General features: G+C 42.5%; 4 protein-coding genes across 8 annotated transcripts; 3 read left to right on the forward strand and 1 right to left on the reverse strand.

Moving 5' to 3' along the window:
- Nucleotides 1-654: 654 nt before the first annotated feature.
- Nucleotides 655-6,785, forward strand: LOC140273911 (uncharacterized). The gene is made up of 18 exons (XM_072369576.1): nt 655-855; nt 956-1,071; nt 1,150-1,253; nt 1,326-1,500; nt 1,896-2,013; nt 2,086-2,168; nt 2,245-2,402; nt 2,517-2,669; nt 2,763-2,840; nt 2,912-2,949; nt 4,903-5,265; nt 5,354-5,469; nt 5,549-5,652; nt 5,744-5,915; nt 6,068-6,185; nt 6,274-6,359; nt 6,525-6,598; nt 6,727-6,785. Exons 1-18 carry the CDS (start codon nt 715-717, stop codon nt 6,783-6,785), a joined length of 2,256 nt encoding a protein of 751 aa, XP_072225677.1. The 5' UTR covers nt 655-714.
- Nucleotides 6,786-6,963: 178 nt separating this feature from the next.
- On the forward strand, nt 6,964-10,176 carry LOC140273912 (sterile alpha motif domain-containing protein 9-like). Its single transcript, XM_072369577.1, has one exon. The coding sequence runs from the start codon at nt 6,964-6,966 to the stop codon at nt 10,174-10,176; it is 3,213 nt and encodes a 1,070-aa protein (XP_072225678.1).
- Nucleotides 10,177-11,916: 1,740 nt separating this feature from the next.
- On the reverse strand, nt 11,917-17,167 carry LOC140272675 (BUB3-interacting and GLEBS motif-containing protein ZNF207-like). Of its 2 annotated transcripts, none has more exons than XR_011907970.1 (11): nt 17,032-17,167; nt 16,567-16,693; nt 16,349-16,487; nt 16,091-16,264; nt 15,594-15,669; nt 15,445-15,497; nt 15,205-15,359; nt 14,849-15,076; nt 14,514-14,652; nt 13,133-13,669; nt 11,917-12,625 (listed from the first exon to the last, which is right to left on the reverse strand). XR_011907970.1 is itself a non-coding variant. In XM_072368073.1 (11 exons), exons 1-10 carry the CDS (start codon nt 17,070-17,072, stop codon nt 13,506-13,508), a joined length of 1,296 nt encoding a protein of 431 aa, XP_072224174.1. In that variant the 5' UTR covers nt 17,073-17,167; the 3' UTR covers nt 12,632-13,213; nt 13,482-13,505. The 2 variants fall into 2 exon arrangements, 1 of the variants encoding a protein (XP_072224174.1); XM_072368073.1 differs by lacking the exon at nt 11,917-12,625 and having other exon boundaries at nt 12,632-13,213; nt 13,482-13,669.
- A 979-nt stretch (nt 17,168-18,146) lies between these two features.
- On the forward strand, nt 18,147-22,938 carry cunh17orf75 (chromosome unknown C17orf75 homolog). Of its 4 annotated transcripts, XM_072368798.1 has the most exons (10): nt 18,147-18,494; nt 18,801-18,875; nt 19,356-19,481; nt 19,628-19,756; nt 19,907-19,967; nt 20,057-20,176; nt 20,701-20,765; nt 20,858-20,997; nt 21,070-21,173; nt 21,495-22,938. In XM_072368798.1, the coding sequence occupies exons 1-10, from the start codon at nt 18,352-18,354 to the stop codon at nt 21,708-21,710; spliced, it is 1,179 nt and encodes a 392-aa protein (XP_072224899.1). In that variant the 5' UTR covers nt 18,147-18,351; the 3' UTR covers nt 21,711-22,938. The 4 variants fall into 4 exon arrangements, with proteins under 4 accessions (XP_072224899.1, XP_072224901.1, XP_072224898.1 ...); XM_072368800.1 differs by lacking the exon at nt 18,801-18,875; XM_072368797.1 differs by lacking the exon at nt 21,495-22,938 and having other exon boundaries at nt 21,070-21,468.
- The last annotated feature ends 43 nt before the right edge of the window (nt 22,939-22,981 follow it).

Raw genomic sequence — 22,981 nt, forward strand, 5'->3', positions numbered from 1 at the left:
AGCTCTCAGGTATGTCAAGTTATACATATGAATGAGTTATGTTGAGGCCACAAAGATGACACCAAAAGTCCACAAAAAGTCAAGCAACAAGCAAAATGGTTGTTCTTAAGTGTTGTTTACCACAAAGAGGGCAGTGTCGTGCCTGGGAATGTGCATATCAAAGGTCAGAGTACTTGAAAATGAATCAGAAGCACATACTTCCTAATTCACAAACTTGTCTAGTGTTGCTTTAAGATGGATGAAGGCAAAATCATGTGTTTCATTTTCATATGTGTTGGTTTCACTGCTTTTATTTTCTGTTTCTTTACCTTGTCACTAAACCAAAGCTCAGTGGGTCTGCAGCCAATTTCAACCTGATTAGCAGATAAGTGGACTCAGGTGTGCTGAGCTCCTCTGCTGAAAAAGCTGCCCTGCTCAGTTTGGTTCACTGTCTTGTGGGTCACTTGCAGTCTGACCGTGTTTGGAGCAGCAGCTATGGCCACGGCTTGGTTTCGGGTTAACCTCCTTTTCGAGGTCTTGCTGTCAGGACTCTGTGTTCGGTCAGGTTTTGCTTTCCCAAAGACGCATTCCATGGAGCTTGCTCTTCTTAAATACCCCCAGCAGAGCCAGGTTTCTTCACAGGATGTGTCCCAGCAACAACAGGAGCAAGAGCAGGTGAACACTGTGAGTGTGCTCTGCCACCCAGACTCCCTGGAGGTAGTGATCAGAGCTGACATGTTTGCCATCGGAGCTCCTGTTGACAGCCGTGAGTTACGCCTTGGAGTGGAGCACAATAACTTTTGCACAGCTACAGCTTCGTCAATGGATGAGTATAGAATCCTTGTTGGATTAGAAGACTGTGGCACAAAACACTGGGTAATTTGCAGTTGTGCATTTCTGGCTTAACTTTTTTTTTTTTTTTTTTTAAATACTTTGTTCCTCACAACTACTTAATCATGATTGAATTAATCTCCAGATGACTGCAGACTCCTTGGTTTACACAAACCTCCTCATATACACTCCAATTAACTCTCCTGGTGGGATCATTCGGATGGATGAAGCCGTCATTCCACTTGAATGCCACTATAAAAGGTCTCTTCCCTCTTTGAAGTGTCTTGCGCATGATCTTGCAAAGCTTTACTCGTCTAAAAATTGACTTCCATCTTTCAGGAAGTACAGTTTGTCCAGTTCTTCACTACTGCCAACTTGGATCCCCTTCACAGCTACACAAGCGGCAGTGGAACACCTGGAGTTTAAACTGAGGCTCATGACAAGTGAGTTGAGTTGTCCAAAAAATTGTTTAAGTACCAAAGTCTGTTCATTACTTGAGATTTGTTTTTGTCCAGATGACTGGATGTATGAAAGGGGCGCCAATGTGTTTTACTTGGGTGAACCCATGAATCTCGAGGCCTCTGTCAGAGTTGGCCATCACATGGGGCTTCGAGTGTTTTTGAGCAGATGCGTGGCTACACTTGAACCAGACATGCACGCTAATCCCAACTACATCTTTATTGAAAATGGGTAAGCAAAAGGCTGAACTCTAATGGCCATTTTATACTTGAATAATGTAGTGAAGCTTTTTGACTGTTGCAGGCTCAAGACCACCAGTCAAATTTTATTTATTTTTTTCCTTTTTAAGTTGACTGACTGTAAGAGGTGAAATCTGTCTTTGAGAAGATGCATGTGCAGCAGTTTTCTTCATGGCCTAACTGTATCGGACTACACTTATCTAGTTTTTTACAACTTAAAATTAACCTTGCTAATCTGAGGCTTAAAGACGTGACCGTTATTGCCACTAGGCTATACTGCCAGTTATTCAGCTAGTTTGTGTACTGCTAACTTAATTCTCTTAGGTTTTATTGTGGCTAATGATTGCTGTTTTGAGAATACAAAATGAGTCTTCCCTCTCTCCATAGGTGCTTGGTTGACTCCCAGGTTCCTGACTCGACCGCTTACTTCTTGCCTAGAACCCAGGATGACAAGCTGCAGTTGGTCATTGATGCCTTTAAATTCCACCATCATGATGGAGGACAGGTGACGCTGTGTCCTATTTTAAAGTTCCAGTTTTAAAATACATTTTCTCACTTTTTTTAATAACCTCCCCAGCTCTACATCACCTGTCACTTAACTGCTGCACCAGTGATTGACACTGAGGCATCAAACAAGGCCTGCACTTTTCTAAATGGAAGGCAAGTATGAAGCCTTACAAATCTTGAGATTTTTTTCCAGAGAACTGGAAACGTGACTAATATTTCAATTTTAAAGATGGCGTTCAGCTGACGGTAATGACTACCTTTGTGGCTATTGTAAAAGCCAAGATGGCGACATCTCAAAGTCCACCATCCCTGGCAACTTTAGCCCTCGAGGATTTGGAAAGCCGAAAGAACCCATGTGGCACCGTGGACCAACTAAAGGTTCTAAATGTGTCATCCACCCACCCCTTTACTCTGTGCTAACATTTATTTTCCACCATTTGTTGGTGTTTAACAGTTTCTTTGGACCAGTAGTAAAACCTCTTATGGGTATCTTCTATGTAGCCTGGGAGCATGAAGCAAGAGTGGGTCCAGTGACTGTTCTGGCATCACGGAAAAGTGGACCCCTGCCTGCAGAAGATCTGCCTCTAGTGCTGCATAAACTTCATAGACCAACTCTGTATGGTAGCCAGTGGCGAAGTGGCCTAAACAAATTTGGTGGGTTAAACTCTAAACCAAACTGGCATTCTTTGCTTTATCACAAATTAGAACTCTGCTTTACTACCAAAAAATGTTTCCCTCTTTATCCAGATGATAAAGGACTACATCCTGCCCCCTCTACACCGGAACTGGATGAGGAGGAAGATGAGAATGATACCGGACTGAAGGGTAACCTAGCACTAAAAATCCTAGAATATCGGCTCCCTGTCTGAAATGTAATGGCTTGTCTCCAACTACAGGGGAAGATGAAATTAAAGACCTGCTTGCCAAGTTCAAGGTGAAGTCATTGGCACTGGACCAGAACAGCACTGCAGCCTCCGTTGACATCAGCACTGCTGTTCAGTTTAAAATGTTTCCAACTAATGAAACTGTTATTGAATCTAACCTTTTGGATGAAATTGAGTCAAAGAAATAAAATGTTAAAATAAATTTTTTTTTTAAACAAGCTGTGTATAGCTAACCTTAATGAATACATTCCAACTAAGCCTTCCTTGGCTAATGTACATGCTGGGCAAGTTGTACTAGATTAACTTCAATGGAACTTGACAGGTTAGGATCAATTTACAATTTTACAGCACCAGTTCTAAAATGGAAATTGGCACCAGGCAAGTGCAGTGTTGCTTTTATTGCAAGGATGAGCCATATCAGTCTTCAAATATAACCAAAATTACTAATACTGAAGTAAATGGAAAAGGTCCAGAGGGAATTTTTATTCTAATCTTAAACCATTAGGAAAAAATATTCACTCACCCATCTAAATTCAAGCGCCTCAGACTGCTTCTATGAACACTTGTGAATGGGTTGCTCAGCGTGAATTCCAGTGTGGTACTATGGATGCAAATTATGAAATTTCCTTGCTAATAAATATTCCAGTCAACCATCGGTATAACAAAATAGAAGCATGTAGGAATGACAGCAACTCCACAACGTGGTGGGATGTGTAAAAAGACAGTGGGGTCAGCTGAGATGCATAGTGGACAGAAGTCATCAACTTTTTCCAGAGTTGATCACTAGACCTCCAAACTTCATGTGGCCTTCAGATTAGCTCAAGAACCGTGCGTAGTGAGCGTCATGGAATGGATTTCCATGGCTGAGCAGCTACATCAAAGCTATACATCTCCAAGTGCAATAATCCCGCTTCTCCATCTGGCAATCTGATGGAAGAGTCTGGGTTTGGCGGTTGCCAGAAGGACGATACTTGTCTGACTGCATTGTGCCCAGTTTGGTGGAGGGGGGATTATGGTGTAGGGTTGTTTTTCAGGAGCTGGGCTTGGTGCCAGTGAAAGGAACACTGAATGCTTCAGTATACCATAAATTTTGGACAATTTCATACTCCCAACTTTGTGGAAACAGTTTGAGGATGTCTCCTTCCTGTTCCAGCATGCGCACCAGTGCACAAAGCAAGGTCCATAAAGACATGGATGAGCGAGTTTGGTATGGAAGAACTTGACTGGCCTGCACAGAGTCCGGACTTCAACCCGATATAACACCATTGGGATGAATTAGAGTGGAGACTGAGAGCCAGACCTTCTGTCCAACATCGGTGTCTGACCTTACAAATGCGCTTCTGGAAGAATGATCAAAACTTTCCATAAACACATGCCTAAAAATCGTGGAAAGCTTGCCCAGAAGAGTTATAGCTGCAAAGGGTGGGCCGACATCATGTTAAACCCTATGAAATAAGAATGGGATGTCACTTAAGTTCATATGCGTGTAAAAGCAGATGAGCAAATACTTTTGGCAATATTGTGTATTTTTCAGCCACTGAATGTTCTACCTAAAAAATATATCTTAAATCGTGATGCGTGAAAGGTAAAAATGCCATTTAAGGTTAAATGTATTTGTGGTAGCTTTCCAAATAATTGTGGTTATTGAACAGAATTTTCCACACCATGTTTCAACTGTAAGCCCGTGGTGATGTTTTGTCTATCAAGGTTTGCTCTTTGGCATTCCCAAAGAGGAAACTCATCGAGAAAATATAAAACAGTGACATTACAGTGATAATGAAGGTTTCAGTGCTGACGCAGTATAATAAGTTGAGTGTGAGTCAGCATGACTCCAGCTGTTCTTAATTATCAGCAAATTACTAATTGCTTCCAGCTGTCCTCTCCAGGCGATGTGATTGTTCTGAATAGAGAAGTATTTGAGAAAGAGCAAGGATTGTCCACAGTGTTTTATCCTTCCATCCTTGTTGAGGCAGGCGCTTCTGTTGTGTCTCTTATGAATCAAGAGCACAATGGTGTTTTCAGGCTGTTCAGCCTCTCTGGCACTACTTGTGGCTTGTGCCTTTGGAGTTGCAGATGCCATTCGAATTCTGAAAGAAGGTCCCATGATTGACGAGGAAGGAAGGGAATATAAATTGGCTCCTATAGTGGAAAATAGCAGACCCACTGTCCGTGTAGAATGCACAGAGGTGTCCATGATCATTTTTATACAGGCTGACCTATACAAAAATGGCCGTCATGTGTCCCCAAAAGAGCTGTTTTTGGGTGATGACAGGCATTCAAAGAGCGGGCGGTGCCAAGCCGTTGATACTGGTGATTACGAATATGTCATTGAAGCTGGCTTGCAAGACTGTGGCTCCACATTAAGTGTAAGCGTAAGATGTTGACGTTGCAATGCTTGATCTATCTCTTGTAAAATTGTAAACCTAAGTCTCCTCTTTTTCTGTTCACCTCTAGATATCTGGTGACAATGTGATCTACTCAAACAAGTTGGTGTTTTTACCAGCTTCTGGTCGCTTTGGCATTACGAGGATGACTGAAGCTCTGATCCCAGTTTCCTGCCACTACAAAAGGTGAAGCCTCAGTTTAAAGTGAGTAAGCTTTTGTTTCGTGATTTCCTTGTGACGGCTTACTTTTTGTTTTCTTTCGCAGAACTCACATTGTGAGCAGCAATATTCAGCAGAGGCCCCTCACCTTCTCAGAATCGGCAAAACCTTCAACGGGGACCTCTGCTTTCTCTCTGAAGCTGATGGCTGGTATGTGTGGACTTGAACTGTTGGCTCTTCTTGATGAATGTGCATACAGTGACGTGAGGGTTTTTTTTTTTTTTTTTAAATCGGTATGTAGATGACTGGTCAAACGAGAGCTTCTCCAGCACCTTTTACCTTGGAGACCTCCTGCACCTCAAGGCATCTTACAGCGGTCCTGATCCAAGACAACTCTTCATCGACCGCTGTGTTGCCACTCTCACGCCTGACGCAACATCTGTGCCCAGATACTACTTCATTGAAAACCATGGGTAAGTGGTTTGGTAATATACTTGAATATGGAAAATATGGTCTTGACACACTTTTCAAGTTCAAGGATATTCCCAAACTCCCACATGCCTTTGCAATTTAATAGTCGATTTAATTTATTTTTTTTTTAAATTGTAAATTTTGTTTCTATTAGGTGCCTCACTGATGCTAAAGAGGGAGGCTCAGAGGCACTGTTCCAACCTAGATCAAGGGCCAATGTGCTTCATCTCCAGCTGGATGCCTTCCTGTTTCGTAATGATTTAAGGAACACAGTAAGGCATTTAAAACATTTTTTTAAAAGTATTTGTTCTTAATATTTCTAATTTGCATAATGGGAGTTTTTTTTCTTCCCCATTTTAGATATTTATTACCTGCAGATTAAACGCTACACCTGAAATGTGGACGAGTGGCCCCACTAACAAGGCCTGTAATTATGTGCATTCAAGGTGATTTTTGTTTGTTGGCCCAAAGAATCAAGTGAACTAGACTTTTCTCTATTTTTTTTTTTTTCCTACAAAATACTACTTTAAATATATACACTTTAAGTACTTTTTGTAATCCGCTGTTATGAAGACTCACAACAGCAGGTTTTCATCTACATTTGTCTCCAGGTGGCAGAACGTGGATGGGGATGATGCTGTGTGCCAGTGTTGTGACGGTGTCTGTCATAAAAGACTACCCAGAGGCAAGTTGGCTCTAGAATTAAAGCACAACGATTAGATCAGTTGATAGGGTTGTATTCTTTAGGTTTTGGATATACATGCAGAAGTGCAAGTAATGCTCTTGTTGCTTTTTTTTTTTCCTTTCTTTCAGACAACATGCTCTGTGACACGGTGACTCTTGGCCCTTTGATGATACTTCCACGCAAGTAAGCAAAGAACAAAAACTGACAATAGACTCTCTGTGAATCATTCCTCCAGGAGACGGAGGCATTTCAGGCATGTTTGAATATTGACAGGTTGTTACTGAACAAGTTGTGGTTGCGTCCTGAACAATAAAACTCTGAAATGTGAGAAGTCATTGTGATAAGACTCTTCTTCTGTGAATAAAATGGTGAGGAAACAACTGGTATCGCTGTTTCCCTGTGATGAAATGGACTGGACCAAAACAAGAAAAAAGAAGATGAAAAAAGCAGTGTCCTTCATCTGCAATGACATCCTCCCCAGCAGTTTATTTGTGGTCCTCTTCCTGCTCGTGTCAGATGTCGAGCAGCCGCTCGTTGAGACTTTTCATGAGTTCTATGCAGAGATGAATGGACATGATTGCTTGACAGTCATATCAGAGTCAAAGGAAAACTACAAAAAATGGTCAAGTCTTGCACAGCTGTCTTGTCCCATATCTGCACTCAATGAAATCAGCATTGTTGAAATGCCGCTGAGTCATGTGGATGCCACAGTTCAAAGCATTCAGCTATCTAAGAATCAACCCACAAGGAAATTACCCGTCTCACATGGAGGTTTGTGCTTTCTAAAGTCTGTTGAAGAGGCTATGCTCGATACTTTGGAAATCGTCAGCGTTGACCAATGTGATGACACAAACCTGCAGATCCTGAGCGAGGATGAAATCCAACAAACTGAGCTGTACTTCTATAGAGGTGGAAAGATAGACTGGATCAACTTCTGGCTTGTAGATAAGCATAAGTGTGAAGTCATCATTGAGCGGGATGCCTATAAAGAAGCTAGCAAAATCCTGAACAATGTGGTTCTTCGCAACAAACGCCCCATAGAGAGTGTAAACATATACCATCATCCTGGCAGTGGTGGAAGTACAGTGGCAAGACAGATCCTCTGGAGTCAGAGGACAAAAGTGCGATGCGCAGTTGTAAAACAGAGTAAAGAGGTCACAACTGTGTGTGAGCATGTAGTGAAACTGAGAGAACACAATGAGAGCGACAAGAACAACTGTCTTCCTGTGCTCCTACTGTTGGAGGACCAAAATCCGGATTACACTGATGATCTCAGAAGGCATCTAGGCAATGCCATTGCAACCAAAAAGATAAGTCCCTCAGTGCTGTGCTTCATATTGCTCATCTGCAACAGATCAAATGATCCGGAGAAAATGTGCAGAGCATCTCCATCTCAAACAGTAGCAGTCACACACAAACTGTCCCATGAGGAAAAGCCTTTGTTCTTAAAAAAAGCTGAGCAGCTCAAACTGCAGTTTGAATCAGACTACATCCTCACGTTTGTTCTGATGAGCCAAGAGTTCCAGCACAGCTACATTGAGGATTTTGTGAAAAATCTTCTGGAAAAAACTGATCATTCATCACCCATCACTCGCCTCATCAGATTTGTGGCTCTCTTGAATTGCTATGTCAAGGATTCATACATATCTGTGTCACACTGCGAGGCCTCTCTTGGCCTTGCCCTCTATGTGGGAAGCACACGGTACCATGCTTTTGTAGATCATCTCAGTGATGAAGCAAGGCTTATTTTCATCCATCTAAGAGATAGTACAACACATATCCCATCAATTCGTATCATTCATCCTCTGGTGGCAAAAGAAATTCTGACTCAGCTCTCTGCAAATTTGCCTCAGAGTGTAATTGCCATGGATCTCATCAAAGATGAGGTACTTCTCAATCACAGGTTCGACAGAGACGAGTTCCTAAAGGTCATTAAAGCTCTTTTCATTAGACGCAACAAAAAAAGCAGAGGAGACCCCACAGACACAGCTTTTTCCCCCCTTATTGAACATGTCATCAATGAAAGAGGAGGAGTTCAGAAAGCTGTTGACCTGATGAAAGCAGCATACATAGCTCTGGGAAAAGATGCCTATGTGGCCCAACAGCTTGCTCGACTGCTTTACACCAATAATAGATTTGAGGAGGCCCTTGAGTGGGCAGAGGAAGCAAAATCTCTTTCTCCTCATGATACATTTATCCTCGACACACTGGGACAAGTTTATAAGAGGTGGTTTTACCACTTGCATGACACGCCAGAAGAAAAAGAACCATCTCCTGAAAGGGCAGTTAAAATCATAGACATTGCACTCAAAGGAATTTCTGCCTTTCGAGCATCTGAAAAAACACCAAAGAAAGAAACAGTCAGCCTCAACAGTTCGTACTATGGAGAGGTGGATGTTGGCTGCAGGCTTCTGAAATTTCTATCAGGAGTGGATGTTTTTTCAAGCGTGGCTGGATATTCACAGTTGATGAGGTACCTGTTAACAGACTACATTCCAGAAGAGGTCAGAACACTGTGGAATAGGTTTCATGTGCAGCTGAAAGGGTTAGAAAGGAGCCTGAGACAAGCACTTGAGAGCATTTCTGAAGACCTCAGCTATTTTCAAACTGACATTAGTGAAGAGGACGAGGAACTTGATGCAAGAGATCCAGAACAAGTGTACAATCCGAGAGAATGGTTGACAAGGAAGAGTGCTGTATATGCTGGCTTTTTTTGCAGTGAACAAGAAGAGAGTGATGAAGCAGCTGTAAGCAGCAGCACCGACACATTCTCTCCAGCTGAAAGGCTGTCTTCATTCCAAAGACAGATGAGGACCTATAAGCTCGGTGGAGGTAATGTTACAGCGATTCTCTCATTCCTCTATGACCAAAAATCCCAAAGGGCAGGAAAAAAACTGGAGGAAATCATGGCCATGTACCCAGAAAACCTGACATGGAAAAATCTTGATGAAACAGAACTCACAAACTTCCTCTTTTGTCAAATTGCTCTCAACTGTATTCTACCTGGATCCTCAAAGCTACTATCCCTTCAAAAACTACAAGACCTCAGTAAGAGATTTCTGACCAAAGGAAGAAACATGTCATCAGCAAGTGCCCTCTTCCTTCTCTCTCTTCTTTTTTGGCCTGACTCAAGCAATGAACTGAGTTCTACCGATGCTCAGATCCTTTTATCTGCCATCGATGCCCTTCAGAGACTCTGTGAGCAAAAAATCCAGCACAAGGCTCAGAGGAAAAGCCGAATCGTTACCCACTTCTTTCTAGCAAAGGCAAGAGGTCTAAACAAGATTGTCCACAGAAGTGCCATCGAAAAGCAGAGTAAAGGCACTCTGAGTGAAAGAAAACTAAAGTGGCTCGGAGGGGAAGTGTGGAAAACTAAGGAAGTTGTGCAACAGCTGAAACGGGTCAAAGGCTGGACAGAGAATGAAAATCTGTACGTGAGTTGTGGACAAAGAGAGAAAAGGATTCGGGTAATTCCTCGCTATTCCGCCTCCCTTCCACACGGAAATGAGAAGGTCACATTCTACTTGGGTTTTTCATTTGATGGCGTGGTTGCCTTCGACATCCAAGTGATGGAATGATGGAAAGCTCGAAATTACAAGTGCAAGATCAGAGCTAAAAAAAAGGAAATAAGTTGCACAAAATATTCCACATTTATTTACTAAAACATGTTTTTTTTTTTTTCCTTGCTTCAATATCACAGCTTTTAAACGTGTTTCACTGTGATAAAGTTATGTAGAGATGCAGCTTTCAGCCAAGTTAAAATAACGGTTCTGTTAAATGTGGGTATCTGAAAACATTTTTTTCTCAGCAATTCATATATTTTTCTTGTATTTTTTTCATTCTTTTAACATTTTAGAAAATGGGTAGAAAGTGTCATTTCTCTCCGTAACAGAAAGTCTGCCTTATATTTGTAAATAGTGAATGAAAAGCAGACAAAAGTAAGATTTTAAGACAACTTGAGACAAGTGTTGTGCTGAAAGTCATTGTTATCAACGGATTGTGTTTAATTTTCAATTATTGGCGTTTTATTGGTGACTTTTTTTTTAAATTCCATTTTCTATTTTAATTACATCAAATGTTAAGAGTTTAAGAGGATATAATGTATCTTGTGTGTCGGGTGGTGCTTTGTAAAACCGTTTATAGCAGCTGGTGTATTCTAAAAAAGTATTCATCCTTTGGTAAACATCGCAGATTACAACCTTCTGAGTGCTTTAACAGACACATAATAAAACAGAGAACCACCATATTGTAAGAACTCATGCAATAAGTACAAGTCAAAGAAAATGTGTGAAATATTTTCCTTTAATGGTTTATTGAGTTCTCCATCGTGTAAAAGTTTAATCAAGTGTTTCATTAAAAGAAAAAAAAAAAGTACACCATTGAGAAATATTCTTTTTTTCCAACCATTTTTAGATAATTTTCCCTCTAAATTCAATGAACCAAGGTGCTGGCGGAATGAACAAGGAAGAGTCCTCTCCGGGTCCAACGTCTCTCTGTAGGCAGGTTGAGGTTTCCTCCACACAGAGAACAGCATGGCCTTAAAGTCAATGGTTCCGTGAAGTGAAAGCTTACAACATTAGGGGAGTAATGCGAGAGTTACACTTCATGCATGTAAATGGAATGCTCGTGATTGTGTGAAGCACTTATGAGCAGTGAGTGTCTTACCTGCAGTAGACAGCGGTCAGAGAACTCTGACAAGAGAGCAAAACTAAGAGCTCTGTACGACCCCCTGGCTAAAACTAAAAAGCTCATTTTACACCGCATCATTTTAGGATCAGACAGTTGTTTATTTTCCGATCTTTTTTGAACCAAACAGGCTTCATGTTTCTGTACCTCACTGCTGGTCAGCGGTGCCACTGATCAACTAAAACCGCCAGGAGTTACGTCACACTGGCTGGATAACTTACCGCTGGGCAATAGTTTTGCAAAGATTTAAAAGGTGGCAGGAGTTTTGTGCTTTTCCAGACTTTTTTACACATTCTTACTGTCTCGCGGTTGGTTCTATGGAAATCGACGGGAGGAGCTGTGAGTCACGGCTGAGTGAAAAGTGCCTTTAAAAAGGCACCCTGTAAAATATTTGTGATACGTAAGAAAGTCCATACTTACCAATGCAGGCTGCTCGTATGACTCTGCCTGTGTTGCACTCATACCTCTGGTTCTTTTGGAGATTATTCAAACCAAAGGTTTCCACATGCTCAACAAGTTGCCACAAAAACGGATACAAACACTCGTATAATCTAATGATGCAGTCCTTGAGATCATAATAAGTGATTGGCTACTATCAAATGTTCCACAATTGTTCTTTTCACGGCTCTTCTTTTACCATTCAGAGAAACTCTAAATCACAGATATTACGATCTCACGCGAGAACACCAAACAAAGCTAGATGGAAATTAAAATCATGGTGGCAGTACTTACAGATTTAACTAACCTGTTACCGGCTGCGAGTCTTCTTCATGTGAGAAGTTAATAATCAAGAGATCAAACGTGAGGATGGCTGATGATTAAAAACAGGATTAAGTGGTGAAACCATTTTTTTTTACAGACATGAGAAAAGTCATTTGTTCATTCAAATTTCCCATCACACATTTCATTCATGAGCTGGCTGTCAGACTGCTAATGACACGATGGGACACATGTGTTCACACTGTAGAGCACAGCAAGTACTGCCCAACCGGTGACTCTCCAAAGCTTCGACGGCTCGGGAAAGAGCTATCAAATTAAACCAAGGCCTCCTCGTGCTCTCATCTGTAAAAACATGGGTGACGTGACAGAAAACATCTCAACAGGAAAGATTTTCATTGAAATGAGATAACATGGTTCCTAAATGCAACATAAAAAAAATAAATAAAATAAAACAAGGGCCTTCACCAAACTTGCTGCAAGTTTGGGGACATTGATATCCAACAGCTTGGAAAGCTGTGAGGGCCCCTGGTAATGAATGAGAAGACAGAAAACAGTGAGACTTGCCTCAGGCTGAACAGGGCTACACTGAGACAGGGCCTCAGCCAGTCCCCAATGGCATTGCTACAGGGAGAAGAGAAATCTGGGTTTTAGCACTACAGCCACTGTTGACCCGGATGTTATGCAGCTGTACAAGGCACTCAGTGTGTCTGTCAGGCCTGTCAGCCAGTGCCATGTACAGAGCATGAATAAAGAGGTCTAATTCACTGATTAAAGTCAAAGGAAGACATTAACTAGCATTTTTCAACAGCAAAACATTTCCGTTATTGGACAACAACACATAGTTTACAACTGCAAACGAACCTGCTGCGATATCTATGTCCCTACTAGCGTCCCACAAAAAAGGAGTCTTACATTTTTCCCAGAGTTTATTAGAATACAGTTTCACAACAACACATGTACCATTTCATTTATTACCTCGGCTTCGGGTTAATTCTACCATGAAACAGAATGAAAGCAGTGACTGGAAGCCCTCACCAAACAAAGTTGGGGACATCAGTCCAACAGCACTGTGTGCTGTGAAGGCCTCACCTTTAGCATAGAACAGAAACGCATTTCCATAAAACTTGCCTTGATACAGGGTGGGTACTGCCCATGTAACTCCAGCGCCTTCACAACACTACGAACCATATCTACAATACTTCTATAAACCTGAATGAAACATGAGAAGGAAAGAAAGCCACAGAACAGAGACGGGTTGAATCAGAATCAGGTAACAGTTCACAGTCTATGTTAGTTACAGTGTAAATATTTCCCATGCGCTCTGTGATGCCTTTAGGGCTCCTCTGTTTGCTGTTTTGTTTTGTGTCTCATCCTCACAGCTCAGTAGTTGAATAGTCAGTATACTGTGGTACTAGAATACCAACACTGTTTCTCTACCAGCAGCTGAGGGCATTAGAAAATGGATGAGTATCCAAACCTATTGAAGAGAGGAAGGCAGACTTCAGTAGCGGCCTCCGGGAGACATGACAGGGGGTCTCATACCCATGGGCGGTCGTGGTGGGACTCCCTGGTACCCCAGAGTGACCACAGGGGGCGCCTGGCCAAAGGGAGGCGCCCCACCTGGTATGTAGCCTGGCACCCCCCCTGGTGGACCACCATATTGGCCTGCAGGAACACAGAGTTGTACATTTTATTCAAAAAACATTTGCCTTTGGCTTGAGTGTTCATTTACGAGTCTATAACCATGTTAGCGGCTCTTTCTGGCTAACATTAACCACAAGTAGTACTGTGCAAAAGTCTTAAGCCACACCTCAGTTCTGTTTGTTTTGTTTCCAAGGGGCCAGGCTTTCTTGTAGTCTTTTAAAGTGGCTTTAATCTATAGTTCATAGTCCAGGCTGTCTTCATGTCTCAAAGATTTTCTTGAAGACTGGCTGCTTTTTTTCTTTTTTTTTAACCCATTTTCAATTCCAGTCCTCAACATTCTCAGTGGATTGTGTTTTTTGTTCATGAAGCCACTTCAAAAGCACAAAAAAAAGGCACCCAATCAAAGGAATTCACCAGTGTTGTGTCTACACAAAACTGGCAACTCTGCAAACAGCTCATTTTAGAGTTGTGTCATTTTTAAATTGCTGCCTTATGCCGTTACTTGCAGCCTTTTGCTAAAACACAGTATAGGTTTCCCGCTTTTGTGGCATTGTACCATCAAGTGTTAAAACGTTATGCCGTAAAGCTGAAGAGTGTGGGTGTAAAAGAAAGCTTAAGTAATGAGCCACGTCAGAGAGATCTTTTTTTTATGTTAGAGGCTGAGAATTGGAAAAAAGCTGACCGAGAGTAATTCCCCAATTTCTTCAGAAGCTTTTTTTTAATTTAAATTATTTGTTCCAAACCAGCTGAGGGAAGTCATGAGTCATTTTTTCTATTGAGCGATATTTCAAAGTTTTACTTCAAATTCACAGTTAATGTGGCTAATGTGGAATTAAAAAATTAAAAAAAAGAGGACGGTGTATACCAGGTAAGGGATTTGCCACGCTGAGTTGCTGAGGGGCCATTATGCCACCCATGGAGCCCACTGAAGGGGCAGCGGCTGTAGTCTGACCCGAGCGAGGAATACCGCACTGGTACCTGGTCAACTGAGCCCGCAACTCTTCCTACAGCAAACAGAGAGCAATAAGAAGAGGAATAATTTCACACTGCAGCTCCGTATCTCAACCAGAAGAATTGAACAGTTAATCAGCTTCAAGAAACATGTCAGCAAAGCGATGCCGACCACAACTTTTTCCTCAAACCGCGTACCGACTTGCTGTCAAAACCTATAAAAGACCCAGCTCCGGCCGGACTACTTACCAGTGAAAGATCTTCATCGGGGTGGATCAACTTACTGGTTGCACTGGAGGTGGTGAGAGTGGCGGGCTTACTGGCCATAGTGGAGGGAGGTTTGGAGACTGTGCCGCTGCCGGCGTTGGGGCCGGCCACAGCTGTGGCGGCCTGGGTGTAGGCTGGGAATGTGGGCTTTGAGGGGTCAGAGCTGGTGGAGAGGGGGGCGTGGGGGGAGCCTGACACTGTCTGATGACTCTGAAGGGGGAGAAAGCACATAAGAGGTGTTCGAATCTTACAGGATGGAGTCACACTTTTGAGACTACTCCTCTATAACCGTGGCTCATCTATTGTCCTGACAAATGGTGTTAAACATATGACTTTACCTGCCCAGCGCTGGGGAAAAGAGGCTTTGCGATGTCAGTCTGGCCCGGCAGGGGGGCGGCGGTGGGAACTGCAGGTCTGGTCAGGATGCTTGCAGCGGGGGGGGGCTGAGGCATGTGTGTGATGCCAGAACGGTGACCCACCGGAGGAGGAATGCCTGAAACCAGCAATTGACGTTTTAAGTTACACTACATGGGGGCAAGCGTGCTGTTAAGGTGCAGGCTGGAGGGGGCAGGGGTTACCTGGTGGCACACCTGGCATCATGGGAGGCATCATCCCACCCATCGGTATCATCCTTCAAACATGCAGGAAAAAAATCCAGGATCAAATACAATGTGTGGGGGAAAATGGGATTAATGCAAAGTCATGATTATTAAAGGCAAATATTTACCCAGGAGGCATTCCTGCCATTACAGGATGCAGTCCTGGTATCATGGGGGGAACACCTGGTATCATCGGGGGAATTCCTGAAACGAAGAGATTCGTACTACACATTCATCACTAAATACACTCCATTCCCTTATATTGGCCTTATATTCTACCTTTACACATCCTGTACACAGCCTGTCAGACAGCTCTACCCTTACCGTGTAAATATGTCTGATATGTAAGAACTCCTGAGCCAACAGGAGGTCATCTGTTGTCTGGATCTAACCTCGTACGTAGCGGAGAAAAACGGAAAAAGAGGCCACGCACTGTACCACAACTTCACTGAGATTTCTTGGTCTGTTTGAAATCTGAGATAACCGAATAAAACAGTGCAAACGGTAAAACTGTGTTTTTAGTCGCGGTGCAAACAATGTCTTGGTGTGTCAGTGGGGTGTCTGCTTCCATTCCTGGCTCAGAGATGGCTGTGGAAAAGGGAACCATACGTAAGCCGTTTCCCACCTGAGTATCCGCTTGGAGGTATCCCCGGAGCGCCGGCGCCAACAGGCTGCGTCATCGGTGGGATGTAGCCTGTCGGGGGCTGACCTGCAGCCGGCGGCTGGAAGGAGGGACCGGGCTCATCGTCCTCATCATCTTCATCAGAGTCATCCTGGTTCTGCTTTTTCCTCTGAGTCTCTGAACACAAGGAGATGCCGAATCAGTCCCTTTGGCAGACAAGAACAAAACACCCACTCAAAGTGTTGTGATGTAAATAAACACCTTGGTTCTTTTGCTCCAGCACTCGTCTTCTCTCCTCCATGTCTTTCTCTGGAATACCCTCCATGCCATATATTTCCAGCTCGATATCTGTTCTTCCAGGTATCGCATTAGGAACCCCATCGATGGTCTCTTTGTGCACCTAGGAATGATGCGCTCGTTTTAACTGTCAAAGAACTGATTTGTTCGCTTCGTGTCAGGGATTTGCAGAGAGTCCTCACCTGCATACAGTGGATGGCGAGCCCGGGGCCAGTGTACAGCTTCTTATGACAGATGTGACACTTGAAATGTTTGGCTTTCTGATGCTGAATGAGAATTTTCTCATCATCAAAATCTCTGTTACAGTACCTGAGACGACAGCTCAGGAAACTTTTGCAGGCAAAACTTGACAACTGTGATTGCATTTCGTAGCTGGATGTGACCCGCACAGGCGCACCTCGCTCCTCTGTGCAGACGCCAAAGATTTTCCTTGCTTATCCAGAATATCCCCCTACTTTATACCCCTCTGAGCTTACTCGACTCAATCTAAACAGCCGAGATTAAAAACAAATCGGTCGTGTTACATGTTGGGAGTCTAAATAAGAGTCCTGGTTGGGAAGAACTCTAAGTAAACGTTAGTTTACAGGTAATCACGGTGACATGTCCCGATAAGAGCAACACAACACTAAAAATTACACAAAGGATACCAGCACCAAGGCTTCATCTGCTTTTTCTTCTTCCTCCCCATGGTTTCTGCACTGTCAGTTCGCTGCCTGCTAATTCACGAAAATAAAAACAGCTCACAGGAAGATGGCGTCCGGTCTCTGACATCCCACAGGAAGACAGCGCGGCCCCAGCGCGCCCTCTGGTGGCCAAACCGTGCGCCTCCACACCTTTTCTTCATTCAATCAATCTGATCAAGAAGTCTTCAGTCACGGACAGAATGATTAACAGGTCTGCAGGGCGCAGGGCACAGCCCAGGGCTGCAAGAGATGGAGGAGACCTTATCTGATTATATCATTCATAGGGAGACCCACAAAAAATAAAAAATAAAACAAAAGTTAGTGAGACAAAAGAACACAAAAGATGACAAAACGACCAGATTTCAATCAAAAATTCACTTTAAGGACACGCGATATTCCGTGTGACATTAAAAAATTACCACAATGTGACAGAAAATAAATAAATTAAATGCAATGATCTCTGGAGTTCTTCTCTCGCCCGTCATCCTGTGCATGCTCAGTATGCAGGATTCATCAAATTGGACATTCTATGTTGGATTCCTTTGTATGACAAGTTTTTACCAACTAGCATTTTGTAAACACCATTATGGTGAAGTGAACCACAGTTAATTAAAACTGGCCTGGATTTATTGCATTGGATTATAATGAGTTGGATTAAGTTAGACTATATTTAACTGGACTTTAACTCAACTTGATTATATATTCCATAAAGTATCCTCAAGATGACCTATGTTGTTAATTGTGATATATACAGAAAACAAACTGAACTGTACTGAATGAGTCGGGGCACAGGTGAGTGATATGTGCCCACGGCCCGCTTTGTTTCATAGTTTGTCCATTCCATCAACGTACTTTCTTTCAAAAGCAAGAAACCTACCCAGGCATAAATATATGAATATATATATTAATTTTTTCATCCACACAGCTGCATAATGGATAAGCAAACTCCCAGTTGTTATCACGACAGAACTGCAATTATTGGTTGGAACCAGTATCTTTGCGCTCAGATATTTAGTCCAGGAACCCCTTCAAGAAAACTACATTTCACGTCGGACATTTTTTTAAACGGACTCAAGAGACATGCGCAGTCGGCGCATAAACGGGCCAGGGGATACCTGTCCAATTTGCAGATTGTGCGGCTTTTTAATTGATACCACGGTGATATTCCAACGTCTGTGACATTTGTCAAGCAGCAAAGCAAAGCTAAACTGAATAAATAGATAAATAAAACACGTCCTCATATCAGCCATTTTTAGCTGACGCTGGAATCCTCCGTGTAGGACCATGTTTACCTCCCAAACCTCGTCATTCCAAGAGTCGATTGACGTGGAAGAGAAAGATGACTTTGACAGCGAAGAGATTTCTGGATACAGCCAGAAAATTCAGCTGAACTGCTACTACACCATCTATCTTTATCAAGGCACAAGGTAAAGGTCGATATCGCTTGGCCCAGTCTCTGTTCTGGACATTTCTGGTGCAGCTCTGTCTTTTATCTGCTCCTACAGTGTTGACAGGTTGCATGTTTGAGGAGCATTATTATTGTGTAATCGCTATTTTAAATTGTGTTTTTACTGTACTTTCTTTCTCCCTTCATTCAAACGGGACGCATTGTTGGTGTGTAATCGTTGTGTAGTCCATGATTCTGTAGTTTTCCTGCCGCCGATGACGCTCGTGCAGGTGAATTTATCCATGAAAATCTAACCGGGTGATGAGTAAACTGTTGATTGTCTTAGATCTGAGGCCTCTGGGGAAAATGTGGCATGGAACCAGAGACGGGCAGACTCTACAACAAGTCAGGATGACTTTAGGTAACACAGGAGCCGCCTACCTTCTACTTGCTTGCAGTGGTCGTTTCTCTTTGGCTTTTACTGTTTTTCATTGGTGTGTCCACTGGCTGCCATTGGAAATCCAATCAACATGGAATCAATGCTGTCTTCGCTCATGATTTTTGTCCTGATTGGTTATTACTGTGCTGCTGAGTTACATTGTCTTGAACTGCCCCCACATCGGTGTGGTGCCTCCACTTCCATGTAGCAAGTGGAATTGGTGAAACGTGAATAAAATCCCTGAATGTCTGGGGACAGTGGTGTGGAAATGTTTCACTATATGTTCCGTCAGTGAGGCTCAGGCGCAGTTGCAGCTCTGTGACTCAGTCGTGTGTCGTGTTGGTGTCTGGCAAATGGTCATCAGCATTCTCCATCTCTTCTCCAATGGTTCGAGCGGCTCCACAGTCCTCGTGGCCTGCACTGGCTGCTGGTAACCATACTAACTTAACTCTCTATCTACAGCTTGACACTGATTGACAGCAGCCTGCCATCGGAGGCAGAACCGGAGCTGCGGACCTACATTTCTAGAAGGCTAAGCAAAGGAGCCTTGCTTGGAGGCATGGGCAACATCGCCACGGTGGAACTCAGGTATTTATTTTATATATTTTCTTTTTTCATCAGTGTATTTGACATGAAATCATAGTGGATTCTGTCACAGAAATGAAAATATGTTTAGCTGAAAGAAACATTCCCAGTTGGCGAGCACAATTGTGCCAAATGTTTTTTCTTCCCAGCATTCCGGAGCAGGCGGTCGGCTGCTACTGCTGTCTCCTGGAGCAGGAAAGGTCTCCTGAACAGCCAGATGCTGATGGAAATGGATATGTCATCTGCTTTATGGGAGGCTCTGAAAAAGGACTGAACTTATATCCATCTGCATTGTTTAGAACAGCCAACATTTTCCAGTATTGGTACTGTAAATAACCTTTGCTTTTACAAAACATGTTTATTGCAATTTTACAATGCTTTTTGTGTCCAAGAAAGAGCAATATTTTAAATTCTTTGACCCCAAACACATTTAGAATAGAGCTTGATAAGTATGTCCAAGGCCTGCATAGCAGTCTGCAAACCCCAGAGGTATGAGAATGCAATTACACTTTAATGATGCCATATCGTTGTTGTTGTATGACCTCTCCAATAATTAAATGTCTGCGTGTGTGTTGTAGCTGCAGAACCTCGAGACGGAGGTGCGTCCCTATCTGAGCCGGTGGTATGAGGAGTCTGTGATGCACATTTATCGAGTGGTGCAGCTGGTCCAGAACAACATCAGCTTCTTGCTGCATGCAGTGAGTTGTATTTTTTGCCCCCCATCAGTGTGTGTGTAAAATACATACAAGTACTTAGAGCCATAAGGGAGATACTGACACTGAAATGCACTTTGTAAAATGGGAAAAAATTGACATTTTAATGTGAGGTCTGATGAGTATTGTTTGTAAATGTGTCTTGATTTAAATGGAACATTGAAAACAGATTTAGGAATCATTTAAACTCTACATAAATAGTTAAATATCAAACACTGAACCTTAGAATTTGGCCTCTTTTGTCACATTTTTCATGTCGTGATGCTCTGAAGGTTTTTTGGTGAGGATTTGGTTAGGATTTTATGTTGTGTGGTCCTGGCCATGCCGTCCTGGTCCTGCTCTTTTTTTTTTTTTTTTACAAGCAGTCCTGTTTGGTTCCTGCTTGTTGCTATCAAAATGTATTTCGTTGAGAGATGTTGTACCATGTGTTTTTGATGCTCAGCTCAATTAAGGAAAGTGTTATTTCTGGGTGAACAATGCATTTGATCCACCCAACTTTCCTCACGCAGGCCCTGAGTCACACACACGTGGAAGTCATCAATTCAGACGAGAGAACAAAGACGGACACTTCCAGGTGAGTTAGGAGACAGCCCTCCTATTTAAACCAACATGGGTATGTGCTCGTCGGACATGCTTTAAATAGCCGTTTGCTGTATACTGAATCAGGTTCATCAAAGCAGCCAGTTTGCAGGGCCTGTCCCAGCAAGACACCACGACAGCCTCTCTGTGCAAAGCCATCTCAGAGGAGACACAGTCTGACCTGATCATAGACTGCTCCACCAGCCCACCCACACTCACCAACACTGGTAAGGCATTTTTTGCATGCACTTGAGTAGAGTTGATCACCACAGACTAACAAAGGTGTTGTGTGCCCCCAGTCAGTAATCGCTTCTGCGATGGCTGGATTCAGGCGTTTCTAAACGCTGCGGAGCGATGCAACCCCTTCCTGCTCAGACAGATTCTGGAGAACTTCAAACTGAAGGTGGGCAACATATATGCAGACTGCAGCAGTGTTTCCAAAGCTGGTTTTTGTTGTTGGATCCTGTTTTTTTTTTTTTTTTTTTATGCATCTATGTTGCAACAACTGTTAGATTTAATTCAGTTTGCAGAAATGACAGCAACTGAAAAACATCAGTTTCCATTTGCCCCAAAGTTTGAGCAACTTTGGATTATTACTCTCTCATTTCCCCTTTGCAGAAACTCTTCTTTTTTCAATAAATAACATTTACTTGTTTTTATTCTAATCCCTTCCTCCTTTTTCAACTTGTTACTTCCTCTCCATTGAACCTCTCTCACTACGCAGGCCATCCAGGATATGAACAGCCTGAAGCGCTTTGTGCGGCAGGCTGAGATGAGTCACTACGCCCTGTTTCGCTGCTGCCAGTTCCTCCAGGGCTGCGGTAACGGGGACGTGTTGCTGCAGAACGCCAGGGCGGAGCACAGCGATCTGCCTGAGGCCTGCAGCATCATCAGTGTCCTGGAGGAGTTCCTCAGGGAACAATCCCAGGCTCAGGCCTGACTTGTTGGGATGGAGTCAGGCTGTTTGGTGAGACAGTCCAATCTAAACCAACATTCCATTCATATCTGAAGTTTGAAGTTGCCCGATTAAAAATATGAAAACACAAATACATGTCATAAATGTAAATTATGAACCATAAGTTGCACCTACTGGTGTTACTGCAGAGCTGAATGAGTGTTGGTCTGATCTGGAATAAGTAATGTACTGTAAGAAATTACACTTTTTTTTTTTTTTTTTATTTAGCTTGTATTCATTTGTTGTTTCAGTAATATCACTACATAGAGATACTTTCTAAGTCTTTTCTTGTTGTATGTGTGTGTGTATATAAGGTTATTAAAAGCCAAATATTAATTCTAATATTGCTGACGTTCACAGCAAAGAACTGATCCAAATGTGAGCTTCTGTTTGTTTTAATAGGATTATTCTAACTTATTTTATGTCCAAGTAATCCTCTCTTCTTGCCTTGTGTGTTATTTAAAGTGAGTTTTCTTTTAGAGAAGAATGCACAGATCACTTTCATGCATTGCTTGCTACACAGGCCTTGTTTTTGCTTACTTCTAAACTCTGTTCCTACACTACTAATATTATTCTGAGGTGAGGATCACTGATATCGTGTGCTGATCAAGTTCTATTTAAAGTCTGCTTATTCCTACCAAAATGACTACAGTGATGAAGATATTGTTTAATTTTCAATTATTTCTTCAAACATGAATTATTTCCTGTTTACAAACAATTTGCAGCTTACTGTGAACAGAACGAGGCGCTGCGAGACCCTCTCACTACATTTACTCACCGTGTTGGTTATCGCCTACAAAATTCAAATGTTCCCGTAAATAAATAAGACAATAAAATGTCGGGTGGAAAAAAAGAAGTTCATATAAGCTCAGAGTAGATATTAGCATGCCTACGTTTTCTTGTCTTTTCCAGAAGCAATAGTTGCTTTTTTTTAATTCATTCCAGAAAATGCATGAACGGGTGAAACATGAGTTCAGATCATTCCGATGAAATTCAATCCAAAGTATGTAACAGAGCAATATCATTGTCGATGCGGTATACTTTTAAGCTGTGACATGTGAATTCATTGTTTTGCTGTTGTCAACCGTAGCTTGACTGACCCACAGTGCACATGTGAAGACGTTTCCGTACAATGTGCTCTCTGCAGTTATAAATATTTGTGTGGTGCTCTCGCCTTGTAGAGACGGAATCTAAATAAAAGAGTTGGGCCCTATTGCTGTGGTTGTGCTTGTTTCTTTTTTTTTTATAGTACACAC

This window comes from Leuresthes tenuis, unplaced genomic scaffold (assembly GCF_036924035.1).
Source record: "Leuresthes tenuis unplaced genomic scaffold, fLeuTen1.0.hap1 SCAF_17, whole genome shotgun sequence".
Lineage (NCBI taxonomy): Eukaryota > Metazoa > Chordata > Actinopteri > Atheriniformes > Atherinopsidae > Leuresthes > Leuresthes tenuis.

Excerpts from the sequence above, each read along its gene's own strand:
- LOC140273911 (XM_072369576.1), top strand. The coding sequence starts at position 715 with ATGTTTGCCATCGGAGCTCCTGTTGACAGCCGTGAGTTACGCCTTGGA. Across the intron at positions 1,501-1,895 it reads TACATCTTTATTGAAAATGG|GTGCTTGGTTGACTCCCAGG; the intron begins GTAAGCAAAAGG and ends CTCTCTCCATAG. Across the intron at positions 2,014-2,085 it reads ACCATCATGATGGAGGACAG|CTCTACATCACCTGTCACTT; the intron begins GTGACGCTGTGT and ends TAACCTCCCCAG.
- LOC140273912 (XM_072369577.1), top strand. The coding sequence starts at position 6,964 with ATGGTGAGGAAACAACTGGTATCGCTGTTTCCCTGTGATGAAATGGAC.
- LOC140272675 (XM_072368073.1), bottom strand. The coding sequence starts at position 17,072 with ATGGGGAGGAAGAAGAAAAAGCAGATGAAGCCTTGGTGCTG. Across the intron at positions 15,670-16,090 it reads ACCTCCAAGCGGATACTCAG|GAATTCCCCCGATGATACCA; the intron begins GTGGGAAACGGC and ends TCTTCGTTTCAG. Across the intron at positions 14,653-14,848 it reads CCGATGAAGATCTTTCACTG|GAAGAGTTGCGGGCTCAGTT; the intron begins GTAAGTAGTCCG and ends TGTTTGCTGTAG.
- cunh17orf75 (XM_072368797.1), top strand. The coding sequence starts at position 18,352 with ATGTTTACCTCCCAAACCTCGTCATTCCAAGAGTCGATTGACGTGGAA. Across the intron at positions 19,757-19,906 it reads TCTGAAAAAGGACTGAACTT|ATTTAGAATAGAGCTTGATA; the intron begins ATATCCATCTGC and ends GACCCCAAACAC. Across the intron at positions 20,177-20,700 it reads TCAGCTTCTTGCTGCATGCA|GCCCTGAGTCACACACACGT; the intron begins GTGAGTTGTATT and ends TTCCTCACGCAG.